Here is a 21,555-nt window from a genome sequence, read left to right on the forward strand (position 1 = left end):
AAGAGCCGGTTCCCGTCGTTCACTTCAAAGAGCCGGCTCTTAGACCCGGTTCGTTTGCGACCGACACATCACTATTCCGTTGGTGTGTGTTGTGAAGAATTTCTCCACGAGGACAGCAGAGGGCATTGCACTTTTCTGGCGCATCCTGCCATTATTGCAGTCACGTGTCTAGTGTGTATATGTATTTCAGAGACTTTTGAACACACACAATTTTGTCCTCCAGTTTTCTATGAAGACACCATCTCTAAACTCAAATTTCCTGACATGAATAAAAAGTTTGCTGTGCATCTTTGTACACCCTCAGTCACGAGAGTCTTAAAGTGGCTTTCCGGAGTTTTCTACTTTCAGAAATTAGGCATGGTTTTTCAGAAATCCGTAAAAGTGATTATCTTATAATGTACTGTTATATAATGCACGGTGCCCGTCTGGTGACACTGAGAGAAAAAAGTAACTTGTGGCCACGGATATTGATGCGTGGCCAAAAGATACTTAATGAGTGGGAACAAATTGTTAAGTCGTTCTCACGAGATATTAATACATGGCCACGCAATACATTAAGTATCGCGTGGCCATGTATTAATAACTCGTGGGAATGCATTAATAAGTCGTGCAACGAGTTAACAACTCGTTCCCACGCATTAAGTATCTCGTGGCCACAAGTTATATTTTTTTCCCTCAATGTCACCAGTCTTTTCCAGTCATACGTCTTTTTTTTTTTTTGCTAAGCAGGCCCCCGGCCCCACAGAACTCCGTGCAATAGGAAACTGAGCACCGACCAGAATTAACCAACAGCATTAGACTACTGCTTAGATGCTTCATATTTAAGGAATGCCTCGGCTGATGCTGAGTGGATGCACTTTTCACAGACAAGAAAGTCTTTAAAATATAAATATATGAAAACACAACATGACATGAGAACAATACTTGTAAAACAGCATGTTTTCGCTCAGTTTGTCGCCTACAGAAGTGCATTTATAAACAAGAATCGTGAAGACGCCATCTTAAAAAAAAACTGAGCAACAGACTTTTTTGTGATATGTTTGTCAGCCACTAGATGGTGCCATCGGATAAGAGAAATACTCCAAAAAGAGACTTTAATCTTTATATCGTTGGACTTTTTCCACGAGAAGTTTTTCAATCTGCTCCGTGTCTGTCGCTAGATGTGTTTGACTTTCGTTTCATTTCCTTCAGGTGGAAATGGGGTGCTGTTTACGAAGTTAAAGGAAGTGGTGTCCTGACCATTAACAGGTTTGTGGTCTACGTCGCTTTTGACGGATAGTTAGAAAAGTGAGCTCTACTCCATTCATCCTTGCGAGCCTGTTGGAGAGCCCTTGCGACGATGGACAATGGCGGAGACGTATAAACCAGGCTTTACGGATATGACAGACCTCGCACCCTTGGATGTTGGACCCCACGTCCACCTCACTCCCCAATATTAGGGAGCTAGGACTGAAAACCCCTTTAACCACCACCATCCCTCCCTACCCTCCAACCATGTGTTTTTCAAGCCGCATCCTCCCTTCAAAGAAGTCAATCAGGGAATGGATGTGTGTGGTCAGCCTGTTTTTCTTAAAGTGACATAGCCCTGAAATGGCTCATTCTGGAAGGTACTAAAAATGTCAAGAAAAATGCTGAAACTGCTCCATGTGAGACAAATTTTGTGCAAAGAGCTTCACAAACATGTTTTGTGTTGATTATAGACTTAAAAGAGCTAAATGCTTTTTTATTTGTTATTATTGAAATGTGATTAATCACTCTCAGTGTCATATGCAGACTGAATGTGAAAACGGTCTTATGTCTTTATTTCCTGCATTAGGCGTCGAAAGAAAATGAAAAAGAAAAGATGGGGGGGAAACGCTCAGGTCAAAACAAGCCAGAGATGGGGAATTGTGGCGTCAACAAATCATCTCCATGTTGTGTTCTTCTTCAACTCAGCAACTAAACCAGGTGGTTTAGTGAATGAACTTTTTAGTTGCTGAGCAGAAAAAAAACAAGCATGGAGATGACTTGTTGATGCCAAAATTCCCATCTCTGAAACAAGCCACACAGATCTGCATCACACTGTAAATTTGCATTCACGAACTCAACCCTCGCATGAAGTGTTACACATGTGACAAGTTTTAATGCTTAATTCATCAGATCTCTGGTCTCGGATGTGCTTGGACTAGCTGTTAGCTTATCAATCCTGAAGGACATAAGATAAATGCCATTTCTCCAAACAGAGGTTTTTCAGAAAGCTCTCTGATGATGGGAGGGAGAGTAAATATATATTTTACACAAAAACACATTTCAAAGTGACAGGAAATAAATCTTTCATTACTTTTTTTTCTCCCCTCAGATCAACATTTCCCAGTGGTTGCAAAAGAAAATTACGCATATTAACCTATAGACAATAAAAGTGAACTTATATTACTCATAAAGGACAATTACGTGTGAAATCTAGCAGTTTCTTTTATGCACAAAATTTGAGTGGAAAACTGACCGCTTGTTTGTTATTCAATCCAGAAATATCAGCAGAGTGAGACCTCTTTGTGTTCTCTCTGAAGCTGTGGCGGCAGTGGTTGGAGATATGAGTGGCCCAAGATCTTTTATGGCGTTGTAGTGAAAAGAGGAACTGAGGTTCTTTTTATTATGTTCACTTACCATTGTCAATTAGCATAATTAAAGGTAAAACTGAAACCAGAACAGGAAATATGCATCCACCAAATGCTGTAATTACTGCATCAGTCATCACATCACACACTGGTGAAATTCATCTCCACATCTGACAGGGTGAGCTGCAGCTGTGGCCGCGCTCTGGCACTATTTTGTGGTTTAACCCCCAAATCCACTTCTTTAAAGCTGAGTGTCAAGCAGGGAGGCGTTGGGTCCCATTGTTAAAGTCTTTGGTAATACCCGACCAGGATTTAAACCTCAATCCCCCAGCAGGTCAGGCACTCTACCATAGGCCACTGAGAAGGTTCGAGCACAACACAAATGTATGGCTTTGATGCCCTAAATTGGACAACCCAATAAATGAGCATTATATGATCCAAACAGTAATTCTAGACATGAAAATAGGTTACACTATTCACCCTAAAATCCCTGTCTGTGTGTGCAGGCTTCCTGTGCTGACAACGCTCTGTTTAGAATAACATAATCATCACTTTCCATTCCTGCACTTTTCTTACTTTTTCATGACTCTAGCTTTAAAAATAACGATAAATTCGGCCTCTCTTCTGCAGTATTCCCAGAAAACTGCCTCACCTCATTCCTCATGTCACTGTATTTTTATGTCTCAAAGTTAGCTTTTATTGTGTTTATATTTTGCACTATTCTATTATGTTCTGCCTTGCCACAAAAACAATTTCTCACATGGAGGTGAATGCGATCAGAACTAAATCAATAGCTGCAGATTTGCGGTTTGTAACCATCGAACTGCAGCGCTGACAGGAGACAGGAAATTAAATCAAATGGCCCGCTATGTTGTAAAAGATCTGACCTGTTATGAATATCTTACGAAGATATTAATATAACGTTGTTAAACATTCAGTCAAAGTGTCTCCAAAGTCTAAATGAGTTTTGTTTGGTGCTGTGGAGCAGGGGAGGTTCTGGGGGGGGGGGGGGGGGGGGGGGGGGGGCAAGCTGGGGCGAGCTGCTCTATTAGAGAGGCAGGTTTGTAAGAAGACATTAAAAAAAGATTAGTAAAAGTATTTCAATTTTTAATGATTGATAAAAAAAATTACAGCTATTCTGTTACAGTCACTTTAGGTAGAACAGCTTTTTTATTTTGCTAAAACGAAATTGTTATTTATCGCTGTGGCAACATGAAGATTTTTGTTCAAGCATTTCTTTTCAATTCAGATAAATGCATTCCCATGCTTTGTCTTCACATTTTACTTTACATTGTCACTGTCGTTGTGTCCTTGGGCAAGACACTTAACCCACGTTGCCTGCTGGTGGTGGTCGGAGGGACAGGTGGCGCCAGTGCTCAGCAGCCTCGCCTCTGTCAGTGCGCCCCAGGGCAGCTGTGGCTACATCGTAGCTCATCCCCACCAGTGTGTGAATGTGTGTGTGAATGGGTGAATGACTGATTGTGTTGTAAAGCGCCTTGGGGGGTTCCAGGACTCTAGAAGGTGCTATATCAAATACAGGCCATTTACCATGTACCATTAGGCAAAATGATCACAAGAAATCAGTACTTATTAATGCTTAGGGTCTGTCTTCAGCAGGGGGGCCAAAGTGGGGGACCAAGCTTGCTATTAGGGTAGCACTGGTTCTGGACCCCCCCCCCCCCCCCCCCCCCCCCCCAGAACCGCCCTTGCTATAGAGGTTTGTGCAAACACTGTTTTCTTTGTTAGTTAATTTGTTTTCAAATTTACAGAAATTTTCTATTAAAAAAAACTAAATAATTATTGAATTATTGGTCAGTTTCACTCGCTGATAGATCCACACTTGTGTCACATGTTTAAAACGGCTGCCTGATCAAGATTTGATTTTTTTTTCCAGGTGGCTCCAAATCCAACACAATCTGCAACCTCCTCTAGAAGCAGCAGGTTGCAACAGAACGTGTGAGAACATGCAGAGTGAAGAGGCCCCACAAGAGAAGGAAAACACAAGTCTTGCTTATCATTTCCAACAATATATGTGATATTTATGCTTGATCTGTTGTTCTATTGACGTGACAGAAATCCTTAAAAATGTTCACGTTGCTGATTAAAACATATTTTGTTACCCAATTTAACAGACAACAATGTTCAGATGTACACTCACATACAGGGACATATGTTGTAAAATAGATTTGATTACAGGTTTGGATTTAGATGTAAAATGACATGAAGTGAAGCCAATCAAGCAGCACAAGAAGGTTCTTTGTACTTTTTAATTATATCCTAATTTTAAGCAGTAAATCCTTTTTTTGTTGTCATCTTCTGGACCTATATCATGGACAACTGTGAACTGTGCAATGTTTGATCAGATAAATAAGTATACAAAAATTGTATTAACTACAGCGTCTATTATGAAATCATAATGTATATAAATATTCTTATAAATGAATAGAAATCTCTGAACAATGAAAGATTAAGACACTGAAACACATGCCTCCTCTTCCTCCCGCTTTTTCTCCTGCCTCAACCCTGAACCGAACATTTGGAGAGCATTGCCAGCGATTAATGAGTGTTTGGAGCAAATACAGGAGCAGTGCGACCAGTTTGTGCCATAATTACAGTGAGCCGCTCTGATATGAAAGCCTAATTAGTGGGGGGTGCAGAGGTACTGTTGTGTTAATTGCTGAATGGCTGTGTTTCTCTGTTATGTGCACGTTAGACGAGTCCTGGATGAACGGTGCAGTGGCAGGCTGAAGGGTGGGTGGTAGCGATGGAGTTTACATCACGGTATTTTTATGCTCGTGAGTCTTAAATGTGAAGTTTGCAACACCCCTTTTTTTCTTTGTATCAAACAGAGGTATCAAAAGTATTCACATGACTCAGATAGAGGTGTAGATGCTAGCCCTTTGATGCATAATGGTCACTACAGTGGACAGGTACTCAAAATTGTTATTTATTTATTTTTGCTATAAAGCACAGCTGTTGAAGACTATTGCATGTGAGCCCCTCCATTTGGACTTCAGTAAGCCAAGCCACCATATTTCATGTTCAGAATGCACGCTGTCCACTGAGGTGGACATATAATAAATTATTTGTAAATTAACAAAATGTTACACAAAATATTTGTTGAAATTTGTTTCATTCACACCTAAAGATGAATGAAAATTTTTTTTTTAAAAATCATGGTTGAAGATTTCATAATTCATGCAGCAAAGGGTTAAGGTTTAAAAGGCAAACTTGTTATCGACACTCTTTATTGCAGCAGCAAGAACCCGTGAAAGCAGCAGGCGATAAAACTGAATAAAAACATTTCTAAGCTCGGTAATAATAATGCTTGGATATGTTCTCTCTACAGTGTCCATTAGTTCTGTCAAAAAGGAATGATTAAATGTCCTGGCTGGACTGTAACATAGCTTCTGTCGTGCCCAGTGAGCAATGGATTGAGAACAAACCAATAGGGTGTCAGAACGGTAGATGTTTAAAATTATTATCCAACCTCATTCAAATTGACTCTATGTGGATGGTGTCATTTATATGGATACAATATTGACTTTGTGTTGTTTTTACAATAAAAAGCCGAAAGGAGGCCATTTATAAAATGAAAGGAGCAGAAGTAAAATGCATCATCTAATAGATAATTACTCTAGTGAAGTATATATACCACAAATTCCTACTTAACTCAATCGCTGCCATTCACGACTAAAGTAGTCTACTGCGTTTCTTAATGGGGCGGGCGTGGAAAGGAGCTCCCGCACCTCGAGAGTAAACGTCACGGCTCTAATGCTCATTTCCATCGTTCTGTGTCACATGTCAGGTGGTCATCCATGAATTATGAGTGTTTTGGGACGCTGTTGTGAATAAAGCGAGGTGCTAACCGGCAACGCTTCTGTAGCTCATACTTCAACAACAAACTGTGAAAGAATAGAAAAGGTTAAAAGCAAACAGATTTTTGCTGATGTAATAAGTGAGTGCATTCTTTCTTTTAGTAGTTTTTGTGTTTACAGTGTCTAAATACACAATCTATATTTCACTACAGCATGGTCATAGAGCACAATGTTCTGTGACTCTTCAAAAAACAGTAAAAATGCTGACAATTTCCATTTTTGGTTCTTTTTTAAAACTGTGTTTTAAAAAAGAACCAAAAATGGAATTAGAAATCAGACACAGCAAGAACGTACCAAAGAATGCTGAAAAACGTTGGCAGTCGGGGGTTTTCTGATCAGAAACAGCTGGGAGTGAATGAGTTAAGTAAAATAACAAAATATTTGTACTTTGATACTTGTCACCTTTGCAAAGTACTCTCTGACTGAAACGTAACTTTTAACACGAAAAAGAGGTGACACACACCTTAAAATAACTTTTGGTTTTAAGAAAAATATAATTAATTAAAATTTTCAATTTCCCCGCAACAAGTGACTTCTGCCTTCTATGCCGTGTGCAAAAGCAGAATTTCATGGGGTGCTGAAAGCAAGCAAAACTACCAAGTGTGCTCCACCCCTGAGTGAAATTTAGTCTGGTGGCATTTTCCCCTGAGTTAGATACGCGGGGAAAAGCATTTTTTAACCAGCCCAGTCATTCTCCTAATCTGGCTGTATTCTGTTAGCTTGAGTTTAGTATGAATTGTAACCACTAGCATTTAGTGTGAAAAAGCCACTAAAATTACTTAATAAAAATCCCAATTTTTTTGGTGACCTTATCATATTTACTGCTAATGAAAAAAATGAGCATGATGAGGGAATTATAGGAGATGATTTAGACGTGGGACTACATAACAAAAAACTGCTGAAAAAAACTGCTGCTGCGAGGTGCAACAACATGACGCAGTGGTTCTAAAACTCGCCGTTTACTGTCATTAGGTTTATGGTAAAGCGTATGCAATGTTTACGTACAATTTTTCTTCATGGTCAATGTGACTATTGAGGTCATCCAAGAATTCAGATCATTCTTGAGCACTTTTCATGACTTTTTCCCACGAAAGGCTAGCTGTTACCATTCACTTACACTTGTTTATGCTAAGCTAAAGCTAATGGAATTCTGCCCAAACAGGAGAATGACTGGTCTGGTCACAAAATGCTTTTTTCCCATTTATCTAACTCTGAGAAATATGGCAACAGACTATATTTCATTTAGGGGTGGGGTTTCGTAAGATTTTATGAATCAAGACCTAATAATTATCTCAGAATGAATCCAAATCAACTTTTCAAACATAAAACAAACAGATTCTCTTTAGTTTTCATGATTTTAGTTAAGTTTGTAACTTTAGAAAAACAGGTTTTCTTTTATTTTTCTCTACATATTACTACAGTCTTGAAGTCCTTTGAGCAACATGACAGGATGAGGCGTTTAAGTTCTTACAGGTTTTCTCTAGGCTCCAACAAACCGCCTTACAGTCCATGCGCTGTAAACCCTGTTGTGGAGCTCCAAGGGCCAAAGGCAAGTGACTCATTCAACAAGAATGTTTTCAAATTGGCTCATAGCTGCTGTGTGTATCTCTCCTCCCTCATGCTGTAACACCACAAGCCTTCTTTTTAGGCATTTATGTGTTGACAAACACCCTGGAGTCGAGCCTTCCTGTCTGCTGGCGAGCTGCATTTGCTCTCTGACAACCAGTCAGTTAATCTTTCAACCTTTACAGCTTCCTCGGCATCGTTCTGTCATAGACGGTGCACTATAGTAAATCCACCCCCTTTTCTTTGTAGTTACCAGATCGTCACAATGTCCCCAGTAAGATTTAAAGAGCACATCGGGGCGACTCGAGTGCTTCATGGGAGGCAGGGTACGGTGCCAGGAATTCTTTTCTGAGTGTCGCATGCAAGTCGTGACACCTCTCTCACTCTGAACGAGTGCCTAGAAGGGACTGAGGTTACTTTCATCAACATTAGTTCATTAAATGGAACAAACACACTTGGAACACAGTTGTGATATAATTGTGTTTAACTTTGTGATTTCAGTAATGAGATTTAAGCTTAAATGACTTTGAACGCTGCCTCCCACATGAGTGTGTGTGTGTGTGTGTGTGTGTGTGTGTGTGTGTGTGTGTGTGTGTGTGTGTGTGTGTGTGTGTGTGTGTGTGTTGGCATGACACCTCCTACATGTATATCCTCTGACAGCGCCTTATTTCTGCCAGCCAACAGGGACTCAGATGTGTGGGCATCCACTGATTGTCCTCGCCAGTGTCCCAGAAGAAGAAAAAAATGTTTTGAGATTTGATGATCAAAAATGGGCCTTTAGCTTCAGTTATTTATGCATGACATTATAAAAATAAAAGTTTTTAGGGATTTATTTAGATTCTGCAGAAAATGCCAGCCTAATGAACAACACGTAATAAAGAAGAATGGCAATAACAAAAACAGACTGAGAGGACAACCCAGTCTTAAAGGGGTGATGGAAATGCCAACACAAACCTGTAGATCCTGGAGTTTTAAAAGTTAAACTGTAATTCTATAATCTAGTCATTTACCTGATCTCACATTCATTGTACATGGTGTAACCATTAAAACCAAATCATTAACTAGCTTTAATGCATGCTTCATAACTAAAGTAATCACTGTAAATAAATTAGGTTTTGTTTTTCTGCAGCTGCAAAATCACTCCCAGCACGTCAAAAACAAACGCTTGGTCAGCCACTCTCCGTGTCAGATCCCTGACGCCAAAAGTACCCTTTTTCGTCACTTATGTACGAAAAGGGGTTTTCCCCGTTTCTGACTGCAGATCCCAATGCAGCGTAAAACTGACGATGTCAGGGATGTCTGCTGATGTGGCACCGAACCAGCTCATTTAACCGCACCTAAACCTTAACGTTTCACTATTTATAACCTTCCCCTCTCCCTCACCCTAACCTTAACCCTCTCGCTACCTAAAACGTTAATCTGACTGTGATCAAGCGTTTGTTTTCAATGCATTCTGACTGTGAATTTTCATATTTGCCGCCCAAGGGGAACGTTAGAACATACCATCTGGCGAGGTTAAGAATACCCTCTACTTCTAACCTCCACCTTGGCAGTTGAAACCTCCCCCTCGCATTGGCTCGGTCCAAACCTGACCAATGACAAGGCGACTCCCGCCGTTCACTTCATAGAGCCGGCTTTTAGAGCGACCGGCACATCACTAACGTGTTAGCTAGCAGGATGGTTAAGGTTAGGATGGGGGTGAGGGGAAGGTTAAATAACAAGAGAATAAGGTTAGGGTGAGGTACAATGAGCTTGTTTGGTGCCCCGGCTGCGGACATCCCATCGCGTCAGTTTTACGCTAATTGGGATCTGCAGTCAGAAATGGGAAAAAACCCTTTTCGTACATAAGTGACGACAAAGGGCACTATTGGCGTCAGGGGTCTGAAGCGGAGGGTGGCTGACTAAGCGTTTGTTTTTGATGCGCTGGGAGTGAGGATGTGTTGGCAAAATACAATAAGCTCACATAACAACCAAATGTTTCTATTTGGAGGAAAAAATAAATTTCTTCTCAGTTTGACCCTTTTTAAATGCACTTCTCTAAAAATGCATAATCTGTTTTTAATAATTAAGCCATTAGGTAGAACTACGTTGTGTTTGAGAAGATCTCAGAATCGCAAACATCCAGTATTCATGCATCCATTATATTAAGCAATTTTTTTAGATGCAATGCACCTCTCAAACTCAGACTTTAATCTTTTCTTACAAGATCCTGAAGATGTGACAGCACCCCCCTCCTCCTCCTCCTCCTCCCGAGGATCTCTTTCCTCCCTCCTCCACACAGCTTCAATTTGAGCTCCTAAATGAGCTTCTAACAAGTGAGTAGGATGCAGGGCAAAGTGAGAAAAACGAGGAGGGTGGTTTGCAGAGAGAATGAGCAAGGAGCTGAGGGACACAACGAGGAGACGGGAGGGAGAATGTGTGCGCTAACCGGAGGGGGAAAACAATGGTGGAGCAGGACAGCTAAATATTCATCACCAAACCACCGGGGAGAAATCCGCAGACTTTTTGCTGCTGTGTGAGGGTTGTTACTGACATTCCCCTCCAGAAACACTCCAAAGGTTAGGGTCAAGGAGTGAGCTTCTACACGCTAACAGCACTGGAGTGCTTTACTGTGTAGACCAACATAGTCCTATCTAATCTGCTCCCATCGCTTAGCGTCACAGCTGCCTGCACCAACACACTGATACATCACACAGAATCAGACACTCAGAGTCCATTTGTCCAGAGTTGCATCCAGGTGAACGGTGCTCATTTGGATGACTGTTCCTCTCAGATCTAGTACGTCAGCAGCTGTTCTTACAAAAGCAAGCTGATGAACAGGTCTGTTGCATTTTACACTCCAAGCAACTTTCACATTAGGTTTAAAGAGATAATATAACACAGACTGGCTTTTTGCATTAAGTTTACTGTGCTAACATTGTTATTTAGCTAAAATGTCCTCAACTCTGAACAACAGACAACCAAATGCTGCTTTAGGAGGATTCTAATTTTCAACCATTTCTGTTTGGCTTCTATTTTGCTTTTAAAAATATTTTTAAAAGATATTATTCCGATTTTTATTATTAATTTCATTCTCATTTATTATTTAAAGGGGAACTAGGCAGTGTTGGCTTGCTTTCAGCACCCCCTAGTGTCTGTTTGTAGAACAGAAAGCAAAACCTCCTTAATCAGCTTAATCTAACAGCCTTCATTAGTGTCTACAGGAGTGAATCATTACTAAATGAAATCAGCTGAGTTCATGATCTAAAACTTGCAGGAAATGTGCTGGAAGCAGACTGCAGTGCCAAGTATGTCAGCTCAGTTTCCCAACAGAGCGGCTGCCAGTATGAAGTTGCAAGTGGAATATTCTGGCCATGAGTGGGTTGGCCTTTCATTAATCATGTAAAGGGTAATTTTAGCACCAACTGGCTCAAGAAAATAATTAAAAAATATGAACAATTTGCTAAGTATCCCTCTAAGAAATATACACAACAAACACTAAATCATTTCAAACAATGAGAGAGAAATAATTGAAATGATGACAAGTTTCTAAGCATTTTATTTGCAGTACATCAATAGATTAAACACAATACATGCAATGTGGTTTACCATTGGTATAAGCATTTTTTGCAACTACTTTACTTGTTCCCAGCCCAATTTTCGCATGGCAAGGAAATAATTATCAGGTAATAAAAAAATAAATCAAAAGTACTAAAACTTAACATGAGCTGAAAGTAATTTCTTTAAAGGGTGCGTTCACTGCTTATAAAAGTTGATCTTATGATCTCAGCCTTTCTGAGTATGCATGCTGTACATGAAAGTTGTCTTCAAACAGAAAAAAGCTTCTTCTTCGTCACAGAGAAAAATTTGGATTCATGGCCCCGCCTACATTGGATTGTGACCGCCCATGGGAGGATGAGAGCAGAGCTTGTCTTGGCTAGTAGAAGCCAACGATTAGCAACTCCACAACAGTGGTGGACGTTTCCTCGTGGCCTGGCTGCTGAACTAGCTTGCTAGGTGACTGTCGACAGACCTGCCTCCAACCCCACCCCAGCGCTTGAACATAGAAACGGCTGCAACCTTCTAGTTTGCTCTGGAAAAAAACATCAACATTGCATTTTTTTACACAGGAAAGACAAGTAAACAAAAGCAGCAGAAGAGTAGCGTTGCTATTGGCCAATCAGAGGCATTATGTCTGTGTGTCATGAATAATGAATAAGACTCAAAATCCTGACACCCTCCCAACTAAAATCTTCAAACCCCTAAAAAAGGAGCGCCAGAGCATTTATCCCACAGAAAACGACACAAGGCATTCATTTATACTAGAGACCACAACAAATTTATTGAAAAAAAAAAGTGAGGGATGTTCAAAGTTGCAGTGTGTAGTGTCCTGGCACTAGGGGGCAGTACATACATTTCAGGGTAGTTGTATACCATATCGTCATGACTGTAGCTAGTTTAAAAACATTACAGTAAGTGTTACCTGTGGAGCAGAAAGCATGCGACCTTGGTGTGACTAACTTACAAATGTGGTGTGACGTCATCAGAAGGCACAGGACCCCGAGTCGGCTTGGGTAAAACATGGCGTCTAATAATGTCCAGAGACTTTTATGGTCCATCTTTATAGGGTTGCAAAGCCGCCAATAATTTTCAATGACTGGACATCATTTTATTCATTTTCAACAACATTATTTGCAGAGATTAGAGGTAAAAACTACACGTTTAAATATTCTGTTTAATAAACAGAAAAATCCCATTCGGCCGAGATCTGAGAGACGAATCATCCTTCAGCTGATCTGAGACAAGTTTCAGCACATAACTGTGGTAATCACCTTGCTGGGGCTAAAACAGTGTGTGTCAAACTGTCGTATTCAGTGTTTTTCAATAACTCACTGAGGGTCTTGGAACAGATTGTGAAGAAGAAATTGTAATAATTTAACACACTTATTTTGGAAATTATAATGAAACTATCAGAGCATCACTGACCTGTAAAAACTAAGGATTTTATCAAACACTTGTACCATTTTCTTTCTATGGACGTTCTTTGGGAAATAAAGCAATGATTTCGATGTCCGACACTTAAGAAAAAAATTTAAAAAAGAAGGAAAATAAGAAACAAGCTGACATTTGATATTCGCCTCTGGTCTTCGTGTCATCCTCAAAGAGTCCTCTTGCATGATAAAGAGATGAAACACCGAGGTCACTTCTGGCCTTGCTTCCACGTGTACCATCTCTGACCTATCTGCACTAATCTAGCCGTTCCCACTAAACAGAAATAAATGCACAGTGACGCACACGTTGCTCCTTGCTCGGTCCAGCTATGGTCCACAGTGTCTGTGCTGCAGTCTGCCCGCAGGACATGGGTGAGTCATCTTACTCAGGCAGACACAAAGCCAAGTGGGCTCATTTATCTGGCTGCCTGTTTATCTGCAGACCTTCACTTTACAATTGTGGGTCTATCTTGATCATGTGACTTTTTTTCTTCTAGATCATGGTCTGCATTGTCTAACATGTAGCTCACTAAAACATTGGCCTTCCCTGAAATGACTATTTCTGTATAACTGAAAAGAAGGAAAATTAATAAACTTCCAACTTTTAAACACCACAAATAAACACAACAAGAAAACAAAAACAACTAAACTAAATATTACAAGAACAGAAATCTAAAATATGGTGTTCCTTTGCAGGCGTGCCCCCACCTTCTTGAAAAGGGCTTTTAATTTGCATAATCTGCAATGTTTCATCTTCAGCATCTCTTTCCTACTATCATCACCATCCTTGTCTTCCTTCGGCCCCTCTTGACCCAGCCAGGGGCCCCACACCCCTCCATGTAGTTCTGGGTCCGCCATGGGATCGTCTGGTGGGTTTCTGGCCATTACAGCAGTCTGGTTGTATTGCGCCAGTCTAGTGAGCAGATGTTTCACCACCTCTGGCCGAGCCTCCGCGAGGTCTGACCTCTCATATGGGTCAGCGCTGATATTAAACAGCCACACGGACTTTCCCAGCTCAGTGCGACGCTTCTCGAGTTTCTGCCACCGTTCCGGACCATCTGGAAGGGCCTGCGGCGGGATCCAGTCCCCGTCACCCACATTTCCTGTCAACAACTTCCAGTCACCAACTCTCAATGCGGCTCTCATAGCTGTGTCCCAGATCCCAAAGCCATTGTGGAATAATGCCTTGTCGTATGACTCTCCGGGTTTCCTGGACACAGGGTCGATGTTGAAGAGGATTTCAGAGCGAGGACTGGGTAGGCCCTCGCTGATACTACCCCAGACGTTATGACCATCCAGGCTGTGGTTAGGCTGCAGGGCCCCAGCAAGTCCAAGCAACGTGGGATACCAGTCAGAGACGTGGATAAGTGCTCTGCTTACAACACCTTTCCTCTTCAGAAGTGGACTATGGACAAACCCGACTGCTCGGACACCTCCTTCCCAGTAGGTCCCTTTGCCTCCTCTTAAAGGCCAGTTGCTTCCTCCTGAGAGTGGCTGCCCACCATTATCAGATGAGTAGATCAGTACTGAGTTCTGATAGAGCCCGGTGCTCTTCAGTTCTTCGACGACTTGTGCAACCCCTTCATCCAGACAGCTTACCATGGCCGCATAATGGCGCCTGTGGTGATTACTCTGGGAATCATAGCGATGCAGAAAATGATCAGGTACCTGTAGGGGTGTGTGTGCCGCCTGAAGGGACAGGTAGAAGAACAGAGGTGTATTGGGGTCATGGTTCCTCAGGATTTGCTTCACTCTGTCACAACAAGAGGAAGATTTAAAGATTTGTTTCTTTCTAAATGGATGAATGTGTTAACTCTCACCTCTCAATGTAAAGCAGAGTGGAGTAGTTCCCCTTCATCTCCCAGGCAGGTTTGTCCCCGTCATGCAGGTTGAATCCACAAGCTTCAGCCCCGTCACAGCTCTGATAGGAGAAGTGGTCTCCACTTCCTGTCAGAGTCCCCAGAAAACTCTGAAATCCACGTCCGGTTGGCAAGCAGCTCAGTCTGCAGAATCCTAGGTGCCATTTTCCCACCATGTGTGTCTCGTATCCAGCTTCAACCAGATGTTGAGGTAGAGTGGTAACATCTGGGGGCAGGCAAAGAGGCTGACGTGGCCGGATGATTGAATGTTGAAGTCCAGTGTGAATTTGGTAACTGGCACCACAGGAGGATTGGACACTTTGTTAGAAAACACCTAAGCATGCCTCACATTGATTTTAAAGTCTGAAAATGTCAAAGTAAAAAACTAGAGGTTTAGAGGTTTTAAATTAAGGGTGCATGAAGTAAGAATCACATTCTGTGGTCAAAATTTGAGTACTGCAGTCCATGTATTAAAACAAATGGCAGTTGCCAGTTAGGAATCAGAGAATTCTAGATGACGAGCCAAGATGAGTCATACACAGTAGGTTGATGAACAAATAAATAAATTTCACTGTCATATGGAGTTGTTGGCAATTGATGTACTTTTTTTAAAGCCAACAAAAAATTTTCTAATTCACCATTAGCAGTGTTAACTCATCATTAGCTTCTAGCTTTCTTTACCTGATATTAGAGTTAAAAAGCAAAAATGCTGTGGTTTCTTTGGGTTAAAAAAAGGACTTCTTTGCTGCGCCTTCTACTGTTCTTTCCCAGTCAATATTCAATTACAAATGCTGGAGCAGCAACTATCGGCGAAGGATTTTAGACAAATGCGAGAGAACCACTTTATTAATCTTTTTAAATCTCCACAATATATTTATAGCTTTACTATGTTATTACATATTTAAGAGGCATGAAAAAATATTTTAAGCTAATTTGCTTTCCAGATTTGTTATCAAAGCTTTAGCAAACAACCCATCAAATTATCTCAGATAATAAGAGATGGTAAACTCACCGTCCAGTCATGAGCTGACTACGAGATGGTGAGCAGATAGGCTGGACATAATAATTTTCAAGCTTGACTCCTTCTGCTGCCAGCTGGTCAATTGCAGGAGTGCTGATGTCAGAGCCGTGATAACCAACGTCTCCGTAGCCCTGGTCATCCACCATGATAAAGATCAGGTGAGGCGGCCTGGGCCTTCTCCCTTTCTCGTTGTCCCCCCTGTCATCCACAGGCTCACACAAGCAGCCCAAACCACTGAGCAAGATCACACTAATTACCAAGAAAAGCACTGAGTGGGCTCCTCCTCTCATATTGAGCTGTTCTTTGTGACTTACAGGTATAGAATCCAGATCTTCCTTACTTTACAGTTCTTTCAGTCTGCAGTTCTTCAAACATTTGACAGGATTGTTGTATTCCAAAGAACGTGTGGATCCATTAAGCCAGTGAGATAGTCTGATCTATCCATTCAGGTTGAACTAAAGCTGTTCACTGATGCTTCTGCAGTTTTTGGTCTGTTTTCAGTAAAGTGGAAAGTTTGTTATAGACAGGGAGACTTTAGTTTTTGCAGAACCTTGCTACATTCCTACATGTTTTCAGGAGTCTTACTGAAGAAATCCTCAGTCATATGACACTGACGTGTGCTAGACAGTATATTGAACAAACAGTAGACAGTCTTATTTAAATCTATTATTTGGAATATGAACAAAATTTCATTGCAAATAGTAAAGCCTAATCTTTTCTACAAAAACGGTTTTAACATTTTGCACTTTTTAAAACATAAAGCTATTTTCTTCTCTTTTCAAAAACTCCTGTCTGAGAGCCCGCAGAGTTGCCGCACCTATGCGAGCTAACGCTGCTGCGCCAGCATTTGTAATTCGATCCCGGCCAGCAAACTGCTGCAGAGTTTTGTGGAAGATTTTTTTGTTTTAGTCAAATATCGGGTAAAGAAAGCTAGAGGCTAATGTTAAGCTAACGTTACGCTAACAATGCTAATGGTGAATTTGAATATAAAGTTGGCTTAAAAAAAATCAATTACCAACAACTCCATAATACAGTGAAATGTATTTATCTACTTATCAACTTACTGTGTAAGATTCGTCTTTGCTCATCATCTAGAATCTTCTGGCACTGATCCCTAACTAGCAACTGCCATTTGTATGGATACATGGGCTGCAGTACCCAAGTTTGACCACAGGATTTCATTCTTATTTCATACAATTTAAGACCTCTAAAACAAAACTTTAACATAATTACCACAAATTATTAATCAATTAAACTGATATATTTGGGTTAATTTTCAAACTTTTAAATCAACATGAGAAATTGTGACTGTAATCTTTGCTGCCTCTTGGCCAGGACTCCCTTGAAAATGAGGTTTTCAATCTCAATGGGACCTTCATGGTTAATGAATAAATAAATAAATAAATAAATAAATAAATAAATAAATAAATAAATTAATTAATAAACAAATACTCTGGTGTCTTCTAATAAAGGGCCAAATTCTCCTCTGGTGCCAGTTACCAAATTCACACAAGACTTCAACATTCAATCATCTAGTCACGTCACGGAACAGTAGTGAGAAAGTCACTCATTTGTTTTGAAAGTAGGCTGCAGTAACACAATTTGACCACAAGATATAATTTGTACATATTGTACCTTTAAATTAAAAGAGAAAACGTAAAGCTTTATTAATAACACCCAATTCAACCAGCAAAATTAAGTACAGAAAGATAATTTTAGTTACTGATAAAAATGAAGCAGAGACTTTTTAGATGGTCTGGTCAATCAGTACCCCAGCTTGCCATCTCTGTTCAATAATTCCTTGAAAAACATCCAAACACAAATACACAGAGGACACAACATAAGTTCAGAGAATCAAAATGGCCAAACACTTTCAACGCGAGGCCGAAGCTGAGGCCTTTTCCGGAGCTAGGAGCTAGCACTACCTGTGACACTCATACTACCTGTCAATCAAATCAAATTATTCATAATTTCAAGCATTTAATTACACCTAAACAGAAGAGTTACAAAAAAATCACCCCTTTAGAGTTGTCATGACTAATCCAGATCTATTAAATCTAAAACGTTTTTGAACCAGGCTGTAAACACGTTTATTCCTGTTTGAAGTTGACATTTTCAACATAGGAGTCAAATGTAACTTGCTCATTTCTTGTGCCAGCCCCTAGAGGATGAGAGAGGAACTGCAATTTTTGTACTTCCTGGTTGGCTTCACAAAATTCAGACTAAAAGGCTTCCCCTTGGGTGACATCATTAAGTAAACACATCATTATGAAAAATTTGTTTGATTTCCAGATCATTGCAAATAGATCAGAACAAATGTTTCTTGTCCCTAAAAATGTAATTCTCATTTTATTTTATTTTATTTTTATTTATTTAGTGAAGAAACATGGCTAGATAGTTTTGTGCCATCCAACAATGTGTGGTTTTATCAATAACTAAAATTTGGCTAAAACAAAAAACAAATCCTACATTTTTACAAAGAAAAGTGGCAAATCCAAAAGAAATGCAAACATTTATGATACAGCCTGGACAAAGACACCACGATCTAGCCACAAACAGAGAAACAAAAGAAAGAAGTGAATAAAGCCAAGCTCTAAACCTTACCAACGACTCTGACCAAAACCAGATTTTACCACAAATTAAAACTGTATTAGTGGACGATGAAATAAACAGCATAGTTGTATTTTTACTTGGAGGAACTTCCTTACTGAAAGCATATCAAAAAAGCAATAGGTGCTAATAATGTTAATAAAATTACTACAATTACTGTTGTAGATTTCTTTGGTCCTGCTACTCCTGCTAAAGAGCCTTATGTAACATTTTCCCTCTCATTTCCTGTGATGTAAGTTTCAAAACCCTGAATCAGATGATCCCTGCCGTTTTCTTTTAGTTGCTTAAGACTATTTGATAATTGTCACCTGACGAGAATTAGCATCCGTTTTGTGACACTGAAGCCTATTCGGGGAGCATCTGGAATTGTGATGAGGATATGCGTTATCGACCGATGAGCTCTTAGCCTTCACCTCGCTACCGTCTCCTTCCCCATTATGCTGCGAGGAAATCAATGCCCCAGAAACAAGTCCATTTCCTTCGCGGTAGAAGCAAACTTGTGTTGAGTCGCCCTGTGGGAAATTTCACAGGCTTCTTCCTCACGGTGGAAGTGAGCCACCAGGAAAGATGATGTAACTCAAGACTGAGTATTGTTGGGAACTGTGAAAAAATTAAATAAATAAACAGCAAAAATACAGAAAATGACAAGGGGAGTGTTGAAATTGATAAAGTGGGAATGTGTGAATGACCCTAAAGCTCTACTATCTATGTTGGGAGAGTGGAACTTGAGCCGGCATGAAAGGAGCAGTCACTTTTCTCTGACTGCGTGTGGGCGACGGGGTCTGGGATGTAGCCATCAGTCTGCCTGAGGGAAATTCAGGGTGACATGAACTCTGTTTTACTGCTAAGAGGGAGCAGGATGGAGGGGTGTTGAAAATGGAAAGTGACAAATGTCTTCTTGAGGAGCACCAGGGACTCTGCTTTTTTGCTACGCTTACTAACATGACGCATACAAGTTGCAGACCTAAACCTCAACGTAATCTTCGTGATCGTGGATGCATTTTAAACACCTCAGGTGATAAACTAATCGAGCTAGGGTTAAAAGAAAACATGGGAAACACTTTGTTCTCATTAAGGAACAATAATGCCAAACTTGGAAAAATATATTGCCTATAGCACAGAGCGGAGTTTAGTGTTCATGAAAGGAAGTAACCCCAGTGTGTGTTTGCATTTTTGTGTGTTTGTTTGTGTGTTTTGGAAGCTGTTTTTGCTGCATAGTAGAAGTGCGTCACAGTGTGTGATTTATTTATGATGAAGAATGAGTGACTCACTTGGTCTAAAACCTTTATGTGAGCTTGTAGACATAAGTTGTGCGTGTGTGTGTGTGTGTGTGTAATACAAAAACACTATGTATAATTTACCATTCAATAATACCTCCATATTTGAACTCCAAGCAGAAGTTTGGGAAATAACAACACAATTATCATTCATTCTCCATTCATTCTGCAGAAAAAAACAGTATAAGGATAATTTACTTTGTGGGTTAAAGAGATCATGCAATTTTTTTAATAACAAAACTGATGAAACTTGTAGATTTTGTTCAATAGCAAACAATAAAAATCATATTTAAAGGCACACTTGGCAGTTTTGCTCACTTTTAGCACCTCTTTGTGTCCAACAGAAAGTGGCCCACCAGTCTGAAGTTGCAAATGCGGTATTCTGGCCCCAGGGGGCGATGGGGCTCTGCATGACATTTCATGAAGCCTGTAAAGGGTCACTTTAGCACATTCTGGCTCAAGAATATTTAGCTAAAAATATGAAAAAGTTGCATAGTATGGCTTTAAAGCCAAACACCATTTGGTAGCAAAAAAAACAAATAAAGGTTTAGTGAAAGAGAATGATACGGGAGGTTCACTGGGTGGGTGTACAAAAGTACAGATGTATATATGTGTGTGCATGTGTGTCTATGTTAGGGGATATATGGTATATGGGTATATGGGCAGCAGTAGCTCAGGAGGTAGAGCAGGTTGCCCAGTAATCGGAAGGTTGCAGGTTCTATCCTGGATCCGAACAGAGAATCTTGCTGTTGTGTCCTTGGGCAAGACACTTAACCTATCTTACCTATACTAGTAGTGGTCAGAGGGACCAGTGGTACCTGTACTCAGCAGCCTCACCTCTGGGCCATTGTCAATGTAGCTCATCCCCACCAGTGTGTGAATGAATGAATGAATTATACACGGGAGTGTAAAGCTCTTTGGAGTCCTCTGACTATGAAAGCCGCTACACAAGTGCAGGTCATTTATATGTTTGACTGTTTATATTTTTCTGTTTACACAAACATATACATGCATAAATATATGTATTTATATGTTTATGTTTTGTGTTTTTTATTCGGCAGACGCTTTTATCCAAAGCAACTTACATTTTATAACCTATAGGGCATTTTGTGAATATGTATATATATATATATGTATATATATGTATATGTATGTATATACATATGCTGAAAATTGTTTGGGATAATCATATTTGTTTTGGAGAAGGGGTGGAATTAAATTGTTCTTCTGCTACCCTGGCAAACCCTCCTATATGTGAAAATATAGTCTGGCCACAACCCATGGAGAGAGCTCAGTTGTGGGGCTCTACAGCTGTCATTCAGACTGTCTCCCCAGGCTACTGGACAATGGACAACGTAGCGTAATCACTGCTACAAATTAAAGTCAGTGGGGTGGTCTGTCATACACTGTTGAAGAAGATGTAAATACATAATTTTTCTAGCTAAAGGACCTATACTCTATCTGCTCTTGACTCAAAGAAAAACTCAAGTCTAAATAGTCCAAAGTTGATGCCAAAACCATTTCAAATGAGTCGTCGCCATTTTTGTTTATGCACTCGGTTGCAGTACCACCACCTTTCAAACAAATAGAGTGTTGTGACTGGCATGGCACAAGACTGTTTGGGCTTGCTGAGGCTCAAATGGAGAGTGACTTGACCGACATGCAGAGCAAAATATTTTTTACTCCTGCTACGGTGGGTTAAAGGTGCAGTATGTAAGAATATAGTGAGAATTTTACAGTGAGAAAATCCCAAAAGTCATTTTGGAAGGAAGGTTATGCT

General features: G+C 40.3%; 1 protein-coding gene across 1 annotated transcript; it reads right to left on the reverse strand.

Moving 5' to 3' along the window:
• Positions 1-11,559: 11,559 nt before the first annotated feature.
• On the reverse strand, positions 11,560-16,805 carry si:dkey-174i8.1 (arylsulfatase I). Its single transcript, XM_015944666.3, has 3 exons — positions 15,880-16,805; positions 14,829-15,161; positions 11,560-14,761 (listed from the first exon to the last, which is right to left on the reverse strand). The coding sequence occupies exons 1-3, from the start codon at positions 16,176-16,178 to the stop codon at positions 13,681-13,683; spliced, it is 1,713 nt and encodes a 570-aa protein (XP_015800152.3). The 5' UTR covers positions 16,179-16,805; the 3' UTR covers positions 11,560-13,680.
• Positions 16,806-21,555: the final 4,750 nt, after the last annotated feature.

This window comes from Nothobranchius furzeri, chromosome 12 (assembly GCF_043380555.1).
Source record: "Nothobranchius furzeri strain GRZ-AD chromosome 12, NfurGRZ-RIMD1, whole genome shotgun sequence".
Taxonomy (NCBI): Eukaryota; Metazoa; Chordata; class Actinopteri; order Cyprinodontiformes; family Nothobranchiidae; genus Nothobranchius; species Nothobranchius furzeri.